General features: G+C 34.9%; 2 protein-coding genes across 2 annotated transcripts in view; one reads left to right on the top strand and one right to left on the bottom strand.

Moving 5' to 3' along the window:
- LOC127849919 (uncharacterized) overlaps nucleotides 1–13,609 on the top strand; it is a 58,838-nt gene extending 45,229 nt beyond the window's left edge. The window contains exon 5 of the mRNA XM_052382667.1: nucleotides 13,486–13,609. Coding sequence (XP_052238627.1) covers nucleotides 13,486–13,609 — 124 coding nt within the window. The remainder of the gene's footprint in view (nucleotides 1–13,485) is intronic.
- Nucleotides 13,610–14,420: 811 nt separating this feature from the next.
- Nucleotides 14,421–14,978, bottom strand: LOC127849918 (zinc finger protein Pegasus-like). Its single transcript, XM_052382666.1, has one exon. The coding sequence runs from the start codon at nucleotides 14,976–14,978 to the stop codon at nucleotides 14,421–14,423; it is 558 nt and encodes a 185-aa protein (XP_052238626.1).
- Nucleotides 14,979–15,633: the final 655 nt, after the last annotated feature.

Here is a 15,633-nt window from a genome sequence, read left to right as displayed (position 1 = left end):
CGGATCATTCGTTTACATATCAGTATAATGATTAGTTCATATGCGCTAGGCATAAGTTAATACTCTGGCAGTGACAACTAGTTCGGTATAGTTTATTGTTTGTGTTTATATATAGAAAACATATGTAGAACTTGAGTGTTTTACATTTTTCTATCCACAGTGTAGCCGGGCGGCGTGGAGGGGACAACCAATGAGATACCCATGCTTTTGTGAACAACAAAATGTTTTCCATGATTCTGTAATTAACTTGGTATCAGTGATTTCTCCCACGCCTTTAACATTTAATATAGGAAGCATACCTCATATAGAAGAAAATGCAAGATAGTGCCTCTATGATACAGATCATTGTGTAAATAACAACACTTAACATATGTAGAACTATAATAAGATGTGCTGCGAATGAAAAACCTAAATACATATCATGCTGTTAATGTTTATTACATAATATTAATTTCGTTAATTTGCTAATGTAGGCCCGCAAATACGTGAAATTATTGACTTGTAAATAAAATTGAGTAATTTAATAAGCTAAGACTTTAAAACAATATTCCACACTTCTATTCATATTGGCATCTTTACACTATCAATGTATGTCAAAGTTTCAGGTAACAAATCCAAAGTTTGGTAGCCATGAAGCTGAATGATTAAGAGCCTTTATATTTGGTATGGATTTGATATCCTCGTGTGTTTGCTCCATTTTCCAATGTATTGATAAACGATGCTTGAATGTAGTCCATATAATCAGAATCCAACTTACGTGTTTGAAAAAATATGACATTATATATTAAGGTAAAATCGTTTTTTATTAACTTGTAACCACTTTTGAGATTTAAATACAGTTTTAATGCACTTCGTCTTATGCTGTGACTGTCGACCAAGGGCGATTGAACATTTACTTGAGCTAAATACTAATTTTGCTACTGGTTTGTTTTGAACATATGTGTGTACCTAAAAAAATAAAACATAAATTCGGATAATCTGACGCATTAACTATTTTATGATTTAAGTTAAGCTGATCTGCTGTCATGTGTTTATGGATTTTTTACAAATTGTGATCGTTTGATAATGTTTCCAACAAATAATTAACTAAAACGGCAGAGTGCGTTTTCGCGGTGGTTTCCATACATCTTTTAGGATTTCAATGGGCCATGAGTGTCACATTTGATTCAGGTTTCGAGTTCAACATTGGTTCTACTACAGGCAAGATATAGATATGTCTTGTATTAATATTGAACGTTAGCGCAATAAGCAACCACAATTGCCTATTCACTTTTACAGTCATTGACCGTTTCAATACATTTTGACCGTTTTAATCGTGATAACTTCAGGTTAGGTTGTCCGTCCTCACAAATGTTGTATGAATATTCTGTTCCAAGTGAGAGGTGTGGAAATCCTTTAAACCAGATCATATCCCACACATGGCATTAACCGTTGTAATGTGGTGGCCCCAGTTTCAGTTTCCAACATGAACCCTGGCTATTTTTTTAAGTTGAATACCGTATACTAAATGTATATGTATTTCTTAACGACATTTGTTTTTTATTTTTGTCATGAAGTGCTCATGGTGAGCTATTTTGATCACACTAGTGCAATGGCCGGCGTCCGGAATCGTGTTGTTTGCGTTGCGCGGTGTGTGATTTGCGTCGTTATCTTTTAGCGCCTTACCAATAAGACGGCTAGTGTGTGCATCCTGTCCTGATCAAACTGGGTCTTAAAGTGCATCCAATCAATATCTAGGACAATATAGGTACGTAAATCTGATACCCAGGTCAAATCTTAAAATCATGTTTCCATCATCGAATCACTATTATATGAGTCCTTTGTTACGGGCTACATGTAAAACACCGTTGTTATCTTGAAATTGCCCAGTCAAGTTTGAATCTGGATCACGTGTTTAAATAAGGTCACATGGTCAAATCTTTAAAACCCAGTATTATAAATCGAGAGCCCATTTATCTTTGCAATACTTAGACTGTAGTCAAATGAGGGTACTGTTCTTAAAAGAAACTAGGTCATCAGATCAAATCATAGAAAAAAGTTTTTACCACTCTTAAAGACACATTTATTAATCAATATGTATGGAACAAAGTCATGATGCTTATATTGTCATTATATTGAATTGGTTTCAAATCTTATTAACGTGGATAAAAAAAATCGGTGGCCAGTTCAAATACTAAGTATTATGTTTATGAGTCAATCTTCATGAACTTTGAAAGAATGTTTATCTTGCGATATCTATGCAGCATTAGAATTATCTGTCATGATTGTCCCAACCTACGTCATGAGATCATAGCAAACCCGTGTTACCACTCTAGATGTCACATATACACTTGGTATGAGTAAAGATTTTGATTTGAAATTTTACATGTGATCATTTGACTACATGTTTGAAAAGTGTTGCGATAAAAAAGTATTCAAGTTGATAACTCAATCTTAAAGTTTTTTTTAGACAATATTAAGCCTCGTTTAAATTATTGATCCTAACGTCTAGAAACTATGTTACCAGGTCGCATATATTAATTAACACTCTTACCATTTAAAGAAGAACATTTATCATCTAAGCTTGATGAAAAGTGTCCTGTATGTATAACTAAACAATATCTAAGCCAAGTTTAAGCCTTAGTCAGATGCATCTTAAATCTAGATCATAAGGTCAACTATTTATTAAAACTTGTTTAATCTCTAGATACGCCATTTTTTATTCATTCTTGATGACACTTTGTCAGAAGGTTTATCCTGACAATATATGATCAGTGTTTGAATCCTGGTTAAGTGTGGCAAAAAGTCGATCGCCTGGCAAAGAAATCATACATTGTTTTCCGTGAACTCAGGTGAGCGCTTGAGGGCTATCCTTGCCATCATGTGCCATGCCAACTTGTATGCTTACTTGTATTTTGTTATGGTTTTATTTTTAAATTTCAGTTCCCTTTATAGATATTCACATAAATAATACTGGGCCAAGTGTGAGGCCCAAGCTTCTTTAAACCGGTTGAACCCTCAAGTTTTTTGTGACATTGAGCGTTCAAAGGCGGTAACCCAATTGTGTTCATAGCTGTGGGTATGTTTTGTGCCTCACTGTTTAGTATTAGGTTTCATGTCATAAATAAATGGGACTATGGCCGCACAGAGTAAGAAGTTTTCTCTCCTGCTGGTTCACTTGACAGTTCACTACATGTGTACAAGTGTCGTTTGTGGATATTAAACAAACTATAAAACATGTACATATTTCAAAACCGTCGTACAATAGCATTTTTACAAAAGTTTTAATTGTTAGATTTTATAAAATGTAATAATATACAAGTAAGCAATGACATTATATAACTGTGTTTGTAAGCATATATCTTACTTTCAACTATTGGTTAAGATTTAAATGCGATTAGGTTGGAAAATAAACAGCAAAAATAAATATTTATGTTTGCAATCGTGATACCTACAGACAAGATGTTGATTCTTTACGCCATTACCAACTTTTATTTAAAAGTAAACAGCAAAACAGACTATTGGTTAGATTTGGGTTTTATATTCAGTAAATGGCGAAATGTCGATGGATTAATATATCGCAGTTTTTATGAAATATGTCAACACATGAAAGTCCGGGAAAATATGGTTTCAATGCAGATTTAAAAAAATGTTTTGCCCCAAAGTAGGTCATTCTATACCTAAACTTGAATTAAATGGGAACATTGATACATAAATTACTGGAGGCAATAATGTTTGATACAGTTTGTATAAATCACTGTTATAAAAACTATAACGGCAGTTAACCATTGCTTATAACTTTATCTCATCCATCACAGACACTTGTCACTATCATACATAATAAGTATTTTTTTTATTTAAAACGATCCGTCAATAGCAAATGTATTTTATAAAAAAGAACTTTTTTGAAGGTTAAATAAATTATGATTGATATCTATTACTTTAGCGATACAATTAAAATGGAAGAGAATAACAGCAATATTAATAAATGGAGACGTTAAGTCGATATGTGATTTGATTCTGCAAAATTAATGTTTTAGGACGAGCATTTCACGCAAACGCTTTCTAATAATTTTGTTCTGTTCTGTTTAACTTCGAATATTAAACTACAATGATGATCATTTATTTTTGATACAATCGCATTCCGCACAATGCATTAACAAAGGAGAATAATCCGACAGTTACTCGCCGGTAAGTGTTATTCATTTGTATTCAGTTTGTTACTGGATGATAATGTAAACGGTAATCCATGATGCACTAAATTATATGGGCCGGGCTCTGTGAAAAAGCGGTTTAACACATGTGCGTAAAGTGTCGTCCCAGATCAACATGTGCAGTCCGCACAGGCTAATCAGGGTCGACAATCCCCGCGTTTATGATATTTTTCGTTTCAAGAATGTCTCTACTTAGCAAAAATCAAGTTAAGATTGAAAGTGTCGTCCCTGATTAGCCTGTGCGGATTTTACATTTGGTAAAGTTTTCACAAGCGTGCATTGGTAACACTCCGGTTCTGTGGAGTCGCAGATAAAAAGGTTTGGCAGTAATAATTGTGTTAGTAGAACAATTATACAATTTAAAGCCGTTTGATTAGTTTACAGAAACTCGTACAAACCCTGAACAAGATCAGGTGTGTCTCTGATCAGACGTGAACATGTTCGGAAAATAAAAAAATAAAACAGATGCTCCCTGCACATTATGTATACTCATGAACTTATGCCGTACATATCTATTAACGAGCAAGTAAGTATATATACAAGTGTAAATGCAAGAGTATACAAATATAATATATATGGGAGGGTATGTGTGTATTTATAGAAAGTGTCGTATATTTTGTTAAATATTGCGGGTCAGGTCATCATCACAACGAAGAATATAACTGATATCTGTGCAACTTAATGTTCTTTTTACTACATTTTTTACATTCAAGTGCGTAATTTACTGTTTTGCGAAAAGTAAAAAATTTTCTTCTTAATTTCCGTGACTTTACTTTAAAACGCATCTCAATGGCATGGCAACTGTTTGTGTTTCTTTTAAGTATTGTTGGAAACAAGTCATTATACGTAAAGTGATCAATAATAAGGTTATTTCATGTTTGTATAACAACAAAAACCCATTGTTAAAATACGACATTATGGAAACTTTCGAGATATGTTTGGATGGACATAATTTTATTAAACGTTAACTAATTGTGTAAGAAGAACAAAATACACAGTTTGCAGTCGTTGATTACGCAGTTTCGTAAAACGGACGAATAGATATTTATCTCCATACATAGATATTTACATGTTGAAAAAAAGAATACAACGTATTTTGTGCATTTTTTCTTATCAACATTTACATATGACATACATGTTTAATCACAAGCCTCGGATCATTTTAAGGCTAGATATCTTGTTGCGCTTTCCTATGTTCGAGTTTTCCAATTATATACGCACAATATAAAACACACCCTTCAATACGGATTGTAAGTTTTTGATAATCGGGGTCTAATACTTGTTTGAAGATACTTTCGTGAAATGTAAATATATGCACTGGATCTTGAATCAAATTCACAATAGGGTTAATGCTTACAATCGTTTTTAAATATATTACAGACTTGGTAATTTATTAATGGCCGTTACATTGATAATACAATTTCAAATGAAGATAGTTATCTACCTGATTCCATTATTGTGTTTTGTAATTCGGATCACGAACAAAGTTTAATTTTAGAGAAGTATCAAACTATCAAACATAAATTTAATATCATACGAAAGAATATGTAATAACATGTTTTTCAAGATTCTTCACATCACATAAATGCTATTGTATTAATATATTGCATTGGAATCGTACGTAACTTTCATATACTTTAAAAAAACAAAGAAGTCGTACTTTTCTTCTGCAGACATATAAATGACCAAAGGCAGTGTACGGAATTGCCAATAAGCTTTTTATAAGTAAATATCTTTTCGTAAATTAGTCGCTGACTTGTGGTTAAGAACGATGGTATTGAACCCAGAAATTGAATAACACAGGCAAATAAATCTTAGGTCCAATAAAATGCGACGCTTAATCCAGTAGCTGAAACTAGATTGCTTTCAACCTGACGGCATTATTCCCATACTCAGATTTACGTTGCATTACTAAATTCTTCGTATTAGATATAGTTTAATGATATGTACACGTTTAATCGATATAATCATGTTTGTTTCAGGTGATCGTACATTTTAATTCTTCTATAAATATATATTTGTCATAAAAAATACATAAAGTATATATTCTGCTTATGCTTGTAGTTTGAATCTATATAAGTAAAGTAATAGCAACGAGAGACGTCAATGATCGCAATCGTGCATGATATTCATCTTATTGAAGCTACTATGATATTCATTTCCAAATACAAAACATTAGAATTAACCTACGATTAACATTAAATAGATAAGGTTTAAAACAATAACTTCACTAATTCTCTCAATTAAAATGACCTTTAATAGAAGCACCTATTGTATACATCTTTGTATCACGCACATGAACGGACCCGGCAAACGATACTAAGCTTGAGCTAAGAAAAATGTTTATTCAAACGCTTGCCATTATGTTGAAACGAAACCATGACATACCGATATGGATTAAATTATACGGCTGTGTTCATATAATCACACTGTTTAAGTAACCAAAGTAACTATGCTTCATATTGAGTTCAATAAACTGCGCACTTTTGATTTTGACCGTGTTGACCAAAGTTAAGTTAACGTGTGGACTGGACAAATGTGTGTAGTGCATTTTGTTATGTGTCTCACTGTTTGACAGAATATATTTGTGCCATTATAAAAGAACCGCATTGTTTAATAAGCCGGGTTTTAACTTTATGTGTATTTTAAATCTGTCGAGTTCAAATGGAAATTAATGAAATATATGGAGTTTAAAACGACAACAATCTGCAAAAATATCCATTTAAAGACGAAGACGAAACTTTCATGTAAAGTGCACAATTGGAGACTCATACTGATTAAGGGTTTATCTGCGAGGTATATAAATTGAATGTTATATGCCACATATCCACAATTCAGCAACTAAAATACAATGACAACTGCTAACACATTACTGAAAACGGCATCATGCAGCGCCAGTTTTTGCTTCACAGAGAAATGCCAAATCAGCGAAATGCAAAACAACAACTTATGACTTTAATAAACGGTTCTCATGAACGCGGGAGCTGATCCGCTTTTGTGAAATGATTGTTCTTTTAATGAATACAAGTATTGTGAGAAGAAACAATAATACCATCTTTGGGTTTATAGAATCACCATCGGCTAAGCCAAGAAATTGAACACACATGTTTATTTCTATTAGTCTCAGACACGACACGAAGGTTTTAGGAAAACTATAATTTCTCCATAAATTATTTCCTCTTTTTGCAGCATACCATAATTGGAACGATTTTTCATGCAATTGCACCAAATAAAAGGGAGTCAAGAAGAAACAAACTGTCCATAAATAAAATTGAAAAAAAGTAATTCACAACTGGGCTCGAACCACTATGGTATGGAGTAAAAATCTATCTCTTAGACCACTTGTCAATCCTTGCTGACATGATATTTAATGTAATTTATACTTTACATAAGAAATCCTCGTTATGTCACGAAATATAACGGAACAACAGAACTGTGAACTGTCTAAATTATACAATCGTTTCGCGTATGTAAAGCTTTATAATTTTCAGGTTTTTAAATCGCCAAAAGATGCATATTTCGGATATTTTAGAGCATCGTAAATGTTGAGTATTACAGCTAAGTTTAAAAAAAGAAAACAACAGCGTAAATTTGCAAATCTGAACCATTTTTTCAATTTTGTCCATTTATCAAAACGTGGAAAGAAATTTAAGAATTAATTCATCTGCACGGAAACAAGCTCCACTGGTCTTATAAAGGGCAGTGTTCAAAAGACATATAGTTCTGATGACTGTCATTTCTTTTGTACCTTTACTTTACCTTTAATGCTCACACAAGTGATAGTCCATATTTATTGTAATAACGTCATATTTATGCATTTATTATAAAAATGTTTTGCAATTGCGCTTAAATTTTCATTGCGATCAATAAGTAAATTTTGCGCCTAGTTAATAACGGTTAAACATGATTTGATAACTATCATTGATCATTGCGGGCTATATAGGCCAATACCTTAATATAATTTACTTTCAAAACTCAATTATGAAGGGTAAGGTAAAACCTTAATTTATATTAGATATATTTACATATATCCAGTAGATGTGTCGACTCTAGACGACATTTGATCATTACGAAATCCAGGTAATGTATTTATAATGATTTGTGTTATGTCTTAAAATTTGACCCAGCATTTGTAAAAATATTGCATGATACATTTGATATTGAAATATTTTTTTTCAGAGAAGTTGATATTTCGTTATAATTTGATTATTTTTCATTCAAAATGATGTTTTCACTAATTAATATCAAAGCCACGCGCTAACTACCTGTGAATAATTGCTACTTCAAATAAAAACACACACAATTTTTCTCAGAATATATTAATACTGATTACGTCAGTTTTTATGAGATTTTTTATTTCTGATTATTTCATGTATCCTTTAATTGCCATTTTCCAACATCTTCGCATGTATTAAAGGTTTTTCTTACAATGAATTAAATCCGTAAAATATTTCATTCTTAATTATGGTAATTGATGTGTATATTTCGAATTATGTTGTCACGAATGGTCGCACTGCGCGATTGGAATCGTAGAAACAATACCAAAATAAGGGACGGATGGGTTGAAATAATGTATATATTGATAATAACTGCATTTTCGAACATCAATATTTGCCACTATATGTTTATTATCAAGAATATCGAGTGCCTCTGTAAATAAACTGCACTCGTTTTGCTTTTTGAGGGCCAAAGCTGCTTAATATGTTTTAAACGTAATGAAGAGAGACAATTCGTGTTCAGCACAGGTCTTGTGTAATGCATTCCACGAGACACTAAAATTTAAAAGAAGTTGCTGATTGACCGGTTTGAAAGTCGCCATTACAAAGGAACGACATATAAATTGATTGCCGTAAGTGCGCGTTAATTTGTCGTTCTGGCGTATCCGAGTTTTGGCGTTAAAGTAGCCAGCACTCCAGAAAGATAAGATAGTAGTATTATTTTCAACCTTCTGGCAGTCTAGTGTTTTTCAACGATACTTGATATCGTTTGCTGTTTAATATTCATAGAATTGTATGTGTAGTTGGATTATATATTGTACAACTGGTCATCCAATCCATCTCCAAAGCCGCTTTTGACACGTTTTATTAAATTGAGATGTTCAAGTTGAGAATTGTCTGAATCCCTGTTGATGAAAATCCAATACAGCACTGCATTTCATATTTGGCTATGCATATATCAGCACCATAAATGGAACGGCTGAGATACAGCGAGGGTGTTAAAAAACGACAAGCGTAAAATCGTAAACCGTTACGCGGTCAAATACAAGAAGGCTTTAAATTATAATGCAAACATATTGAAACAAGTGTTCTTGTTACTCAATATCGTAAGAGTAAGAACAATTCGAGTTGTTAAAAATGCAATTTAATAGTGAGATGAAGTTACTAATATGCTTTATGGGAAATTGTCCATCCAACCGTGCAAACGTTGCCTTGGCAATACATTTATTATCTACGTACAATTTTATTCGAATCTACGCCCACCGCTCGGGAAGACCTTTACAAATATGTGTATTTAGCTGTTGGTGTGTATGCAGAATATATACTAATATTTAAAAAAGATCGTGTCTCATTTTGCGGACTTGATTAATTTTAATCTGAAAATCCAACGTTGATAGAAACATGTTTCAAATTGACATTAAATTGCTCTTGATGATTATAGCACATGTCATGATAATATCAAATGAACGCATTTTCGTGAATAACGTATAATGAAAACATTTTGATTTGTTGACAACAATGCTTACTTATGCAGATTATTGTATATTGTGGTCGGTTCAATAATATATCACTCTAGAAGCTGTATTTTGTAATGTAATATTATTTACGTTTACACTCCGTGTCATGTATCTTTTCTTCAAAATTTAATCTCAGTTGTTAACCTTAGTATGTTTTGTCTTACGTATTACCCTGTCTTTAAGAAGCCACTGGTTACTGTTCTTAACTAAAGAACGTGTTAATGGGCTGTAAGGTTGCCATATTTGTCTAATGGCATGTTCACGTTTAAAAAGAATCCTGTTTGAGTCAATCACCATTCGCGGGTACACAATTGCGATCCACATGATGTATGCGCAATTTTTTTTCGCGTTTAATCTAAATGCATATTATGACACATTTAAACGTTGTTGTCGTCAAACAAACTTTTAAATCCTACTATCCTAAAATCACAACTACTAGAATAACGATTACAATAATTATCATCTTAAACTTTAACGCAAATAATTGTATTAGTTAAGTTTATTCATCATATATAGATTGCAGGGACAAGTGCGATTTGGCAGCTTCATTATAGAGTCTAGTTTGTATTTTTATATTTATGAAAAATCATGTCTATAAAACATTTAATTTACATGTTACACATTATATGCGGCCAAATTCCAAGGTCATGTTTACAAAGGATGCAGTTCGCTGAGCACTTTTAAGTTAGAAGGAGTTTTAAGCTTTAATCCATTGTATAATTCTTAAAAAAACCCACTGTAAATCATAATGATGTGTAATGCATCAGTGGCTGATCATTGCACACTAACATTCTATGATTGGAATAAACTAAAAATTGCCCAATAATTGACCTATACAAACTGGTGAAGACTCTTTTTTTCTTTTCATGTCACACACGGGTTTTGCACCCTTTAAATTTTCAAAGAAGAACCTTAGAAATAAAAGTGCTCTATCGTCTTTTATTAAAAAAACCCCAACAATCTAACAAGCTTATAAAATGTACTCAAAGATAGACAAAACAATTCAAACTGTTTAATTTGGAATTTAACAACCGAAAGACAACTGGTTCCAGATGCTATTTTTTAAGCTTCTTTTTTATCAAACACAAGATGTAGCGGATAACCGTTTTGGTTCCATTTCAGCTTACTTTCAAAAACTTTACAATGACAGTGCTCCGGTTTATATCAAACCATTTTGCAGTAAAGGTAATTTACTTTTGCACTTTCATATTTTGTGAATAATTTAAAGGGGTCTTTTCACGTTTTGGTAAATTGACAAAATTAAAAAAAGTTGTTTCTGATTCGCAAATTTTCGTTTTAGTTATGATATTTGAGAGGAAATAGTAATACTGAACATGTACCATGCTCTAAAATATCCATTATATGCATACTTTGACGATTTTAAAACCTGAAAATTATAAAGCGTTGCAACGCGAAATAATTGAATAATTTGGAAAGTTCTGTTGTTGTCGTTATATTTTGTGAAACTACGAGGGTTGCTTATATAAGTAAAAATACACCCCCTTATAGCATGAGCACGGACGGAGTGGCCTAAGTGGGAGACTTAACTCCAGGACCCCAGGGGTTCGAGCCCAGTTGAGGGTTACCTTTATTTTATTTTTTTCATTGTATTCTTGTTTTTTTTATTGGAGAATTTTAGGGCAACTGTTCAAATTTATCAATATAAAGCATTTAATGACAAGCTTCAATACATGCCAAAATCTGTGAAAAGACCCCTTTAAAATCCCGATTGCGTTGTGTAAATCATGTGAATGAGTATGTTGTGCACTTGTGTGATTTGTTCTCTGCCAAACACTGTACCGCTTGGTGAAATAATGTGTCTCCCCTGCTGGTTCAGGTGAAGTGTTTCTGTGTGTATATTATATAAAACATTATATAAATATATAATTTCATATTATATGATGAGTGGCTAAAATCTGCATAGAAAACTTGTAAATGTTAATTGCATTGATTTACTATTTGATATAATAATGTAGAGAATTAATTTTGGTTTCTATTTTTTTTACATTTCATTTTCAACGGTAAAGCGAGCGTATTACATGTTGTATAAAGTCTGCATTATTCATACATCTCTTTACAAAACAAAAATAAAAATAAAATAACGCATTACGTTTTTTTTCTCATTTTTATTCAAAACATCCGCAGCACAATATTATGTTTGCCTATTTGATAAAACGTCTTCACTTGTACACTCGTTTTACTATTATGTTAGAAGTTGTCATTTTTAGTATTTGTATCTTGATGAGTGACGTTTGAGTTGTATAAAAAGGCTCTTCATATACACATACACCGGAACAGAGACACAAAACCCCTTGACGGTTAAAGCATGTTTACAGACGTTTATCATTGTCTTGCAAATGGCATTTTCACATAACCTTAATGCATTGGATAATACGTTTTCCACATTTAGACTTATGCGTCTCCGGATAGTACTGAGTATTTATTGCGTGTGACACGTAAGTGGTTTATGTTAGTTTTATGGCGAACGAAATCATCTCAATGCGCCCATTTATTTTCAAAGTTATATTAAGGGAAGCACATTTATATTATTGTTAATTTAGCATTATTTGTATTTATTGTCAAGATATTTGCTCAGAGTGGCACTCTAGGGTAACATGGCGGAAAGCTTATACAAGCAACTAGGTTACACAAACACTAGACTTTCAAACCACGTCAATGATCTAAGTAAGATAATTATTTATTCAGTCTAGTGCAACAAGCAATACTATATTAAGAATGTCCAAATGTTGATCAAAGTTCTAGAACATTCGTGGTTACGCATTCTTCACTTGACTGTTCGCGGTTACGCATTCTTCACTTGACTGTTCGTAGTTAAGCATTCTTAACTTGACTGTTCGTGGTAACGCATTCTTCACTTGACTGTTCGAGGTTACGCATTTTTCACTTGACTGTTCGTGGTTATGTAACGTGTCTACCGTTTCTTCGGGATATATATATAATGGCTTTTCCTCGGGCTTTCCTTAGCCGTGTGATTTGATAAACAAATAATATAATTTGCCTCTATACAAGCCGGTTCCGTATGCCCTGTGCGACTTGGGTTGCTTTGATCACTTGGGTTGACTTGGGTCGACTTGGGTCGACTCGGGTTGACTTGGGTTGACTTGGGTCGACTTGGGTCGACTTGGGTTGACTTGGGTCAACTTGGGTTGACTTGGGTCGACTTGGGTGGACTTGGGTCGACTTGGATCGACTTGGGTTGACTTGGGTCGACTTGGGTCGACTTGGGGTGTCTTGGGTGACTTGGGTCACCTCGGGTGTCTTGGGTGACTTGGGTCACCTCGGGTGTCTTACACCTATAGCAACGAGTCTGCAGTGTCTCCCCTCTGCGTTACGCAAGGAAGAGAATCAATGTCCCCCCTCTGCGTTATGCAAGGAAGACAATCGGTCAGTGTTGTACAAGCGACAATCAGTAGCTTGACAGACTCAGGCTGACCTACGAGACCTGACACGTGCACTAACTGGAATGGAAACCTTTGACCCGGACTTATATACGAGTCTCTAGGCTACCCAGCAAGCTATGGTATGTTGTGCGCAAAGTTGCCAGGGTCACCTCCACTCGAAAGTATCCAAAGTCACAGAGATGTCCCTTGCTCAGGCTGACCTGAGAGACCAGAAACGTGCACTGACTTATATTACCAAAGGAGACCTGTGCCCGGACTAGTATGAGTCTCAAGCTTACCCAGCAAGCTATGGTATGTTATGCGCAAAGTTGCCTGGGTCACCGCCACTCAATAGGCATCCAAAGTCACAGATACATCCAATGGTATTTGGTCTCTAATTACCATAACGTATTAAACGTTGTGTTCTGTTCGACGATCGAAAGCAGACTGCCCGCTCCCCATAAGAGCAGCGCTTTATATACTGATATATATACCACGTGACCCGCTTGCTAAAGACATCACCCTACTATTTCATGTAAACACAACCCTACCGTTTCAAACAGTATATGTATAATACTGTGGCTATATTATGAAATACATATTGTGCATCTTAATAACCGACTTGTATTATTAAATCATTAAATTATGTACATAAAAATACAATGATCAATCTTAAATACACACGCTATTGGCGTGGAACGTAGCGAATGGTCGAATGCTTGTTCGCGGGAAACGTACTTTCGTTTTGGTGTAAATAATAGGAAAGAACACAAAGAATAATGAACCTAAAGGATAAAATACCGGCCAAAATCGTCACACTACCCACGCCTCCGATTTCAAGCGTCCCGCTAACAATATTTTATATCTAAAAGTAAAACAAATGTGTCAATAACATCTTTAATTGACGAACCACGTACTACTTCCAGTAGTAATACAGAAACAATCGTATACAACAAGAACATGAGATTTTAAGTTCAAAAATGACTAGTATCCTGTTGAGTAAAATGATCAAAACAACATGAATGTGACCTGATGAAACAATGAACAAGAAACACTATACAGCTAACTCTAACAGTTCTAAATGTGTCTCAGTCATTTGGCAGTATGCCCCATGGTTATGTGGATATAGAAACCCATCGCGTCATGGCGTGTTTCACCGCAGACATTACATCTCATAGGATTGTCGACACAATGGCAACCCTTGTGTACGAACATCATGGCCTGGTTGCCGAAGGTGATATCGCACACATCGCATTTGTTTACCCTAGGTTCGTCTGTCTGGGTCTGTACCTTACAGCCAACCATCGTGGGGACCTGTCTTCTCATCGAACTATGGTCTGGAGCGGCAGTTTCAAGTGGGCGATCACAGCTGACCTCGTTTCCCATCCAGGAGCTGCATGCCTGCTCCACGGCCAGATGCGGCTTCTTAGGAGCCATGACTGGTTCTGGCGCCGTCCGTTTCCTGATTATTCTTCCTACGTTAAAATCTATGCAAGGTTTTTCCTCTACACCAACTTCGGGGTCGCTATCCAATTCCCTTTCAATACCAGTGATCTCGGATTCAAGTTTTAGTCTAGCATTTTCTAGCTCGACACGCTCAAGTTCGGCTCTTATCCTATCCAAGTCGCTTTGTTCTTGATGTGAAGCCATCGTGAGGCTGAGTCGGGATGCTTTAAAGGTCGTCCCAATATATCCCACCGCTGCCACCAATTTTTGTAACGTGTCTACCGTTCCTTCGGGATATATATATAATGGCTTTTCCTCGGGCTTTCCTTAGCCGTGTGATTTGATAAACAAATAATATAATTTGCCTCTATACAAGCCGGTTCCGTATGCCCTGTGCGACTTGGATTGCTTTGATCACTTGGGTTGACTTGGGTCGACTTGGGTCGACTCGGGTTGACTTGGGTTTGACTTGGGTCGACGTGGGATGACTTGAGTCAACTTGGGTTGACTTGGGTAGTCTTGGACTTATACCAAAGAGTCTGCAGTGTCTCCCCTCTGCGTTACGCAAGGAAGACAATCAATGTCCCCCCTCTGCGTTATGCAAGGAAGACAAGCGGTCAATGTTGTACAAGCGACAATCAGTAGCTTGACAGACTCAGGCTGACCTACGAGACCTGACACGTGCACTAACTGGAATTGAAACCTTTGACCCGGACTTATATACGAGTCTCTAGGCTACCCAGCAAGCTATGGTATATTGTGCGCAAAGTTGCCAGGGTCACCTCCACTCGATAGTATCCAAAGTCACAGAGATGTCCCTTGCTCAGGCTGACCTGAGAGACCAGAAACGTGCACTGAC

This window comes from Dreissena polymorpha, chromosome 11 (assembly GCF_020536995.1).
Source record: "Dreissena polymorpha isolate Duluth1 chromosome 11, UMN_Dpol_1.0, whole genome shotgun sequence".
Taxonomy (NCBI): domain Eukaryota; kingdom Metazoa; phylum Mollusca; class Bivalvia; order Myida; family Dreissenidae; genus Dreissena; species Dreissena polymorpha.
This window is presented reverse-complemented; position numbering and strand designations above follow the sequence as displayed.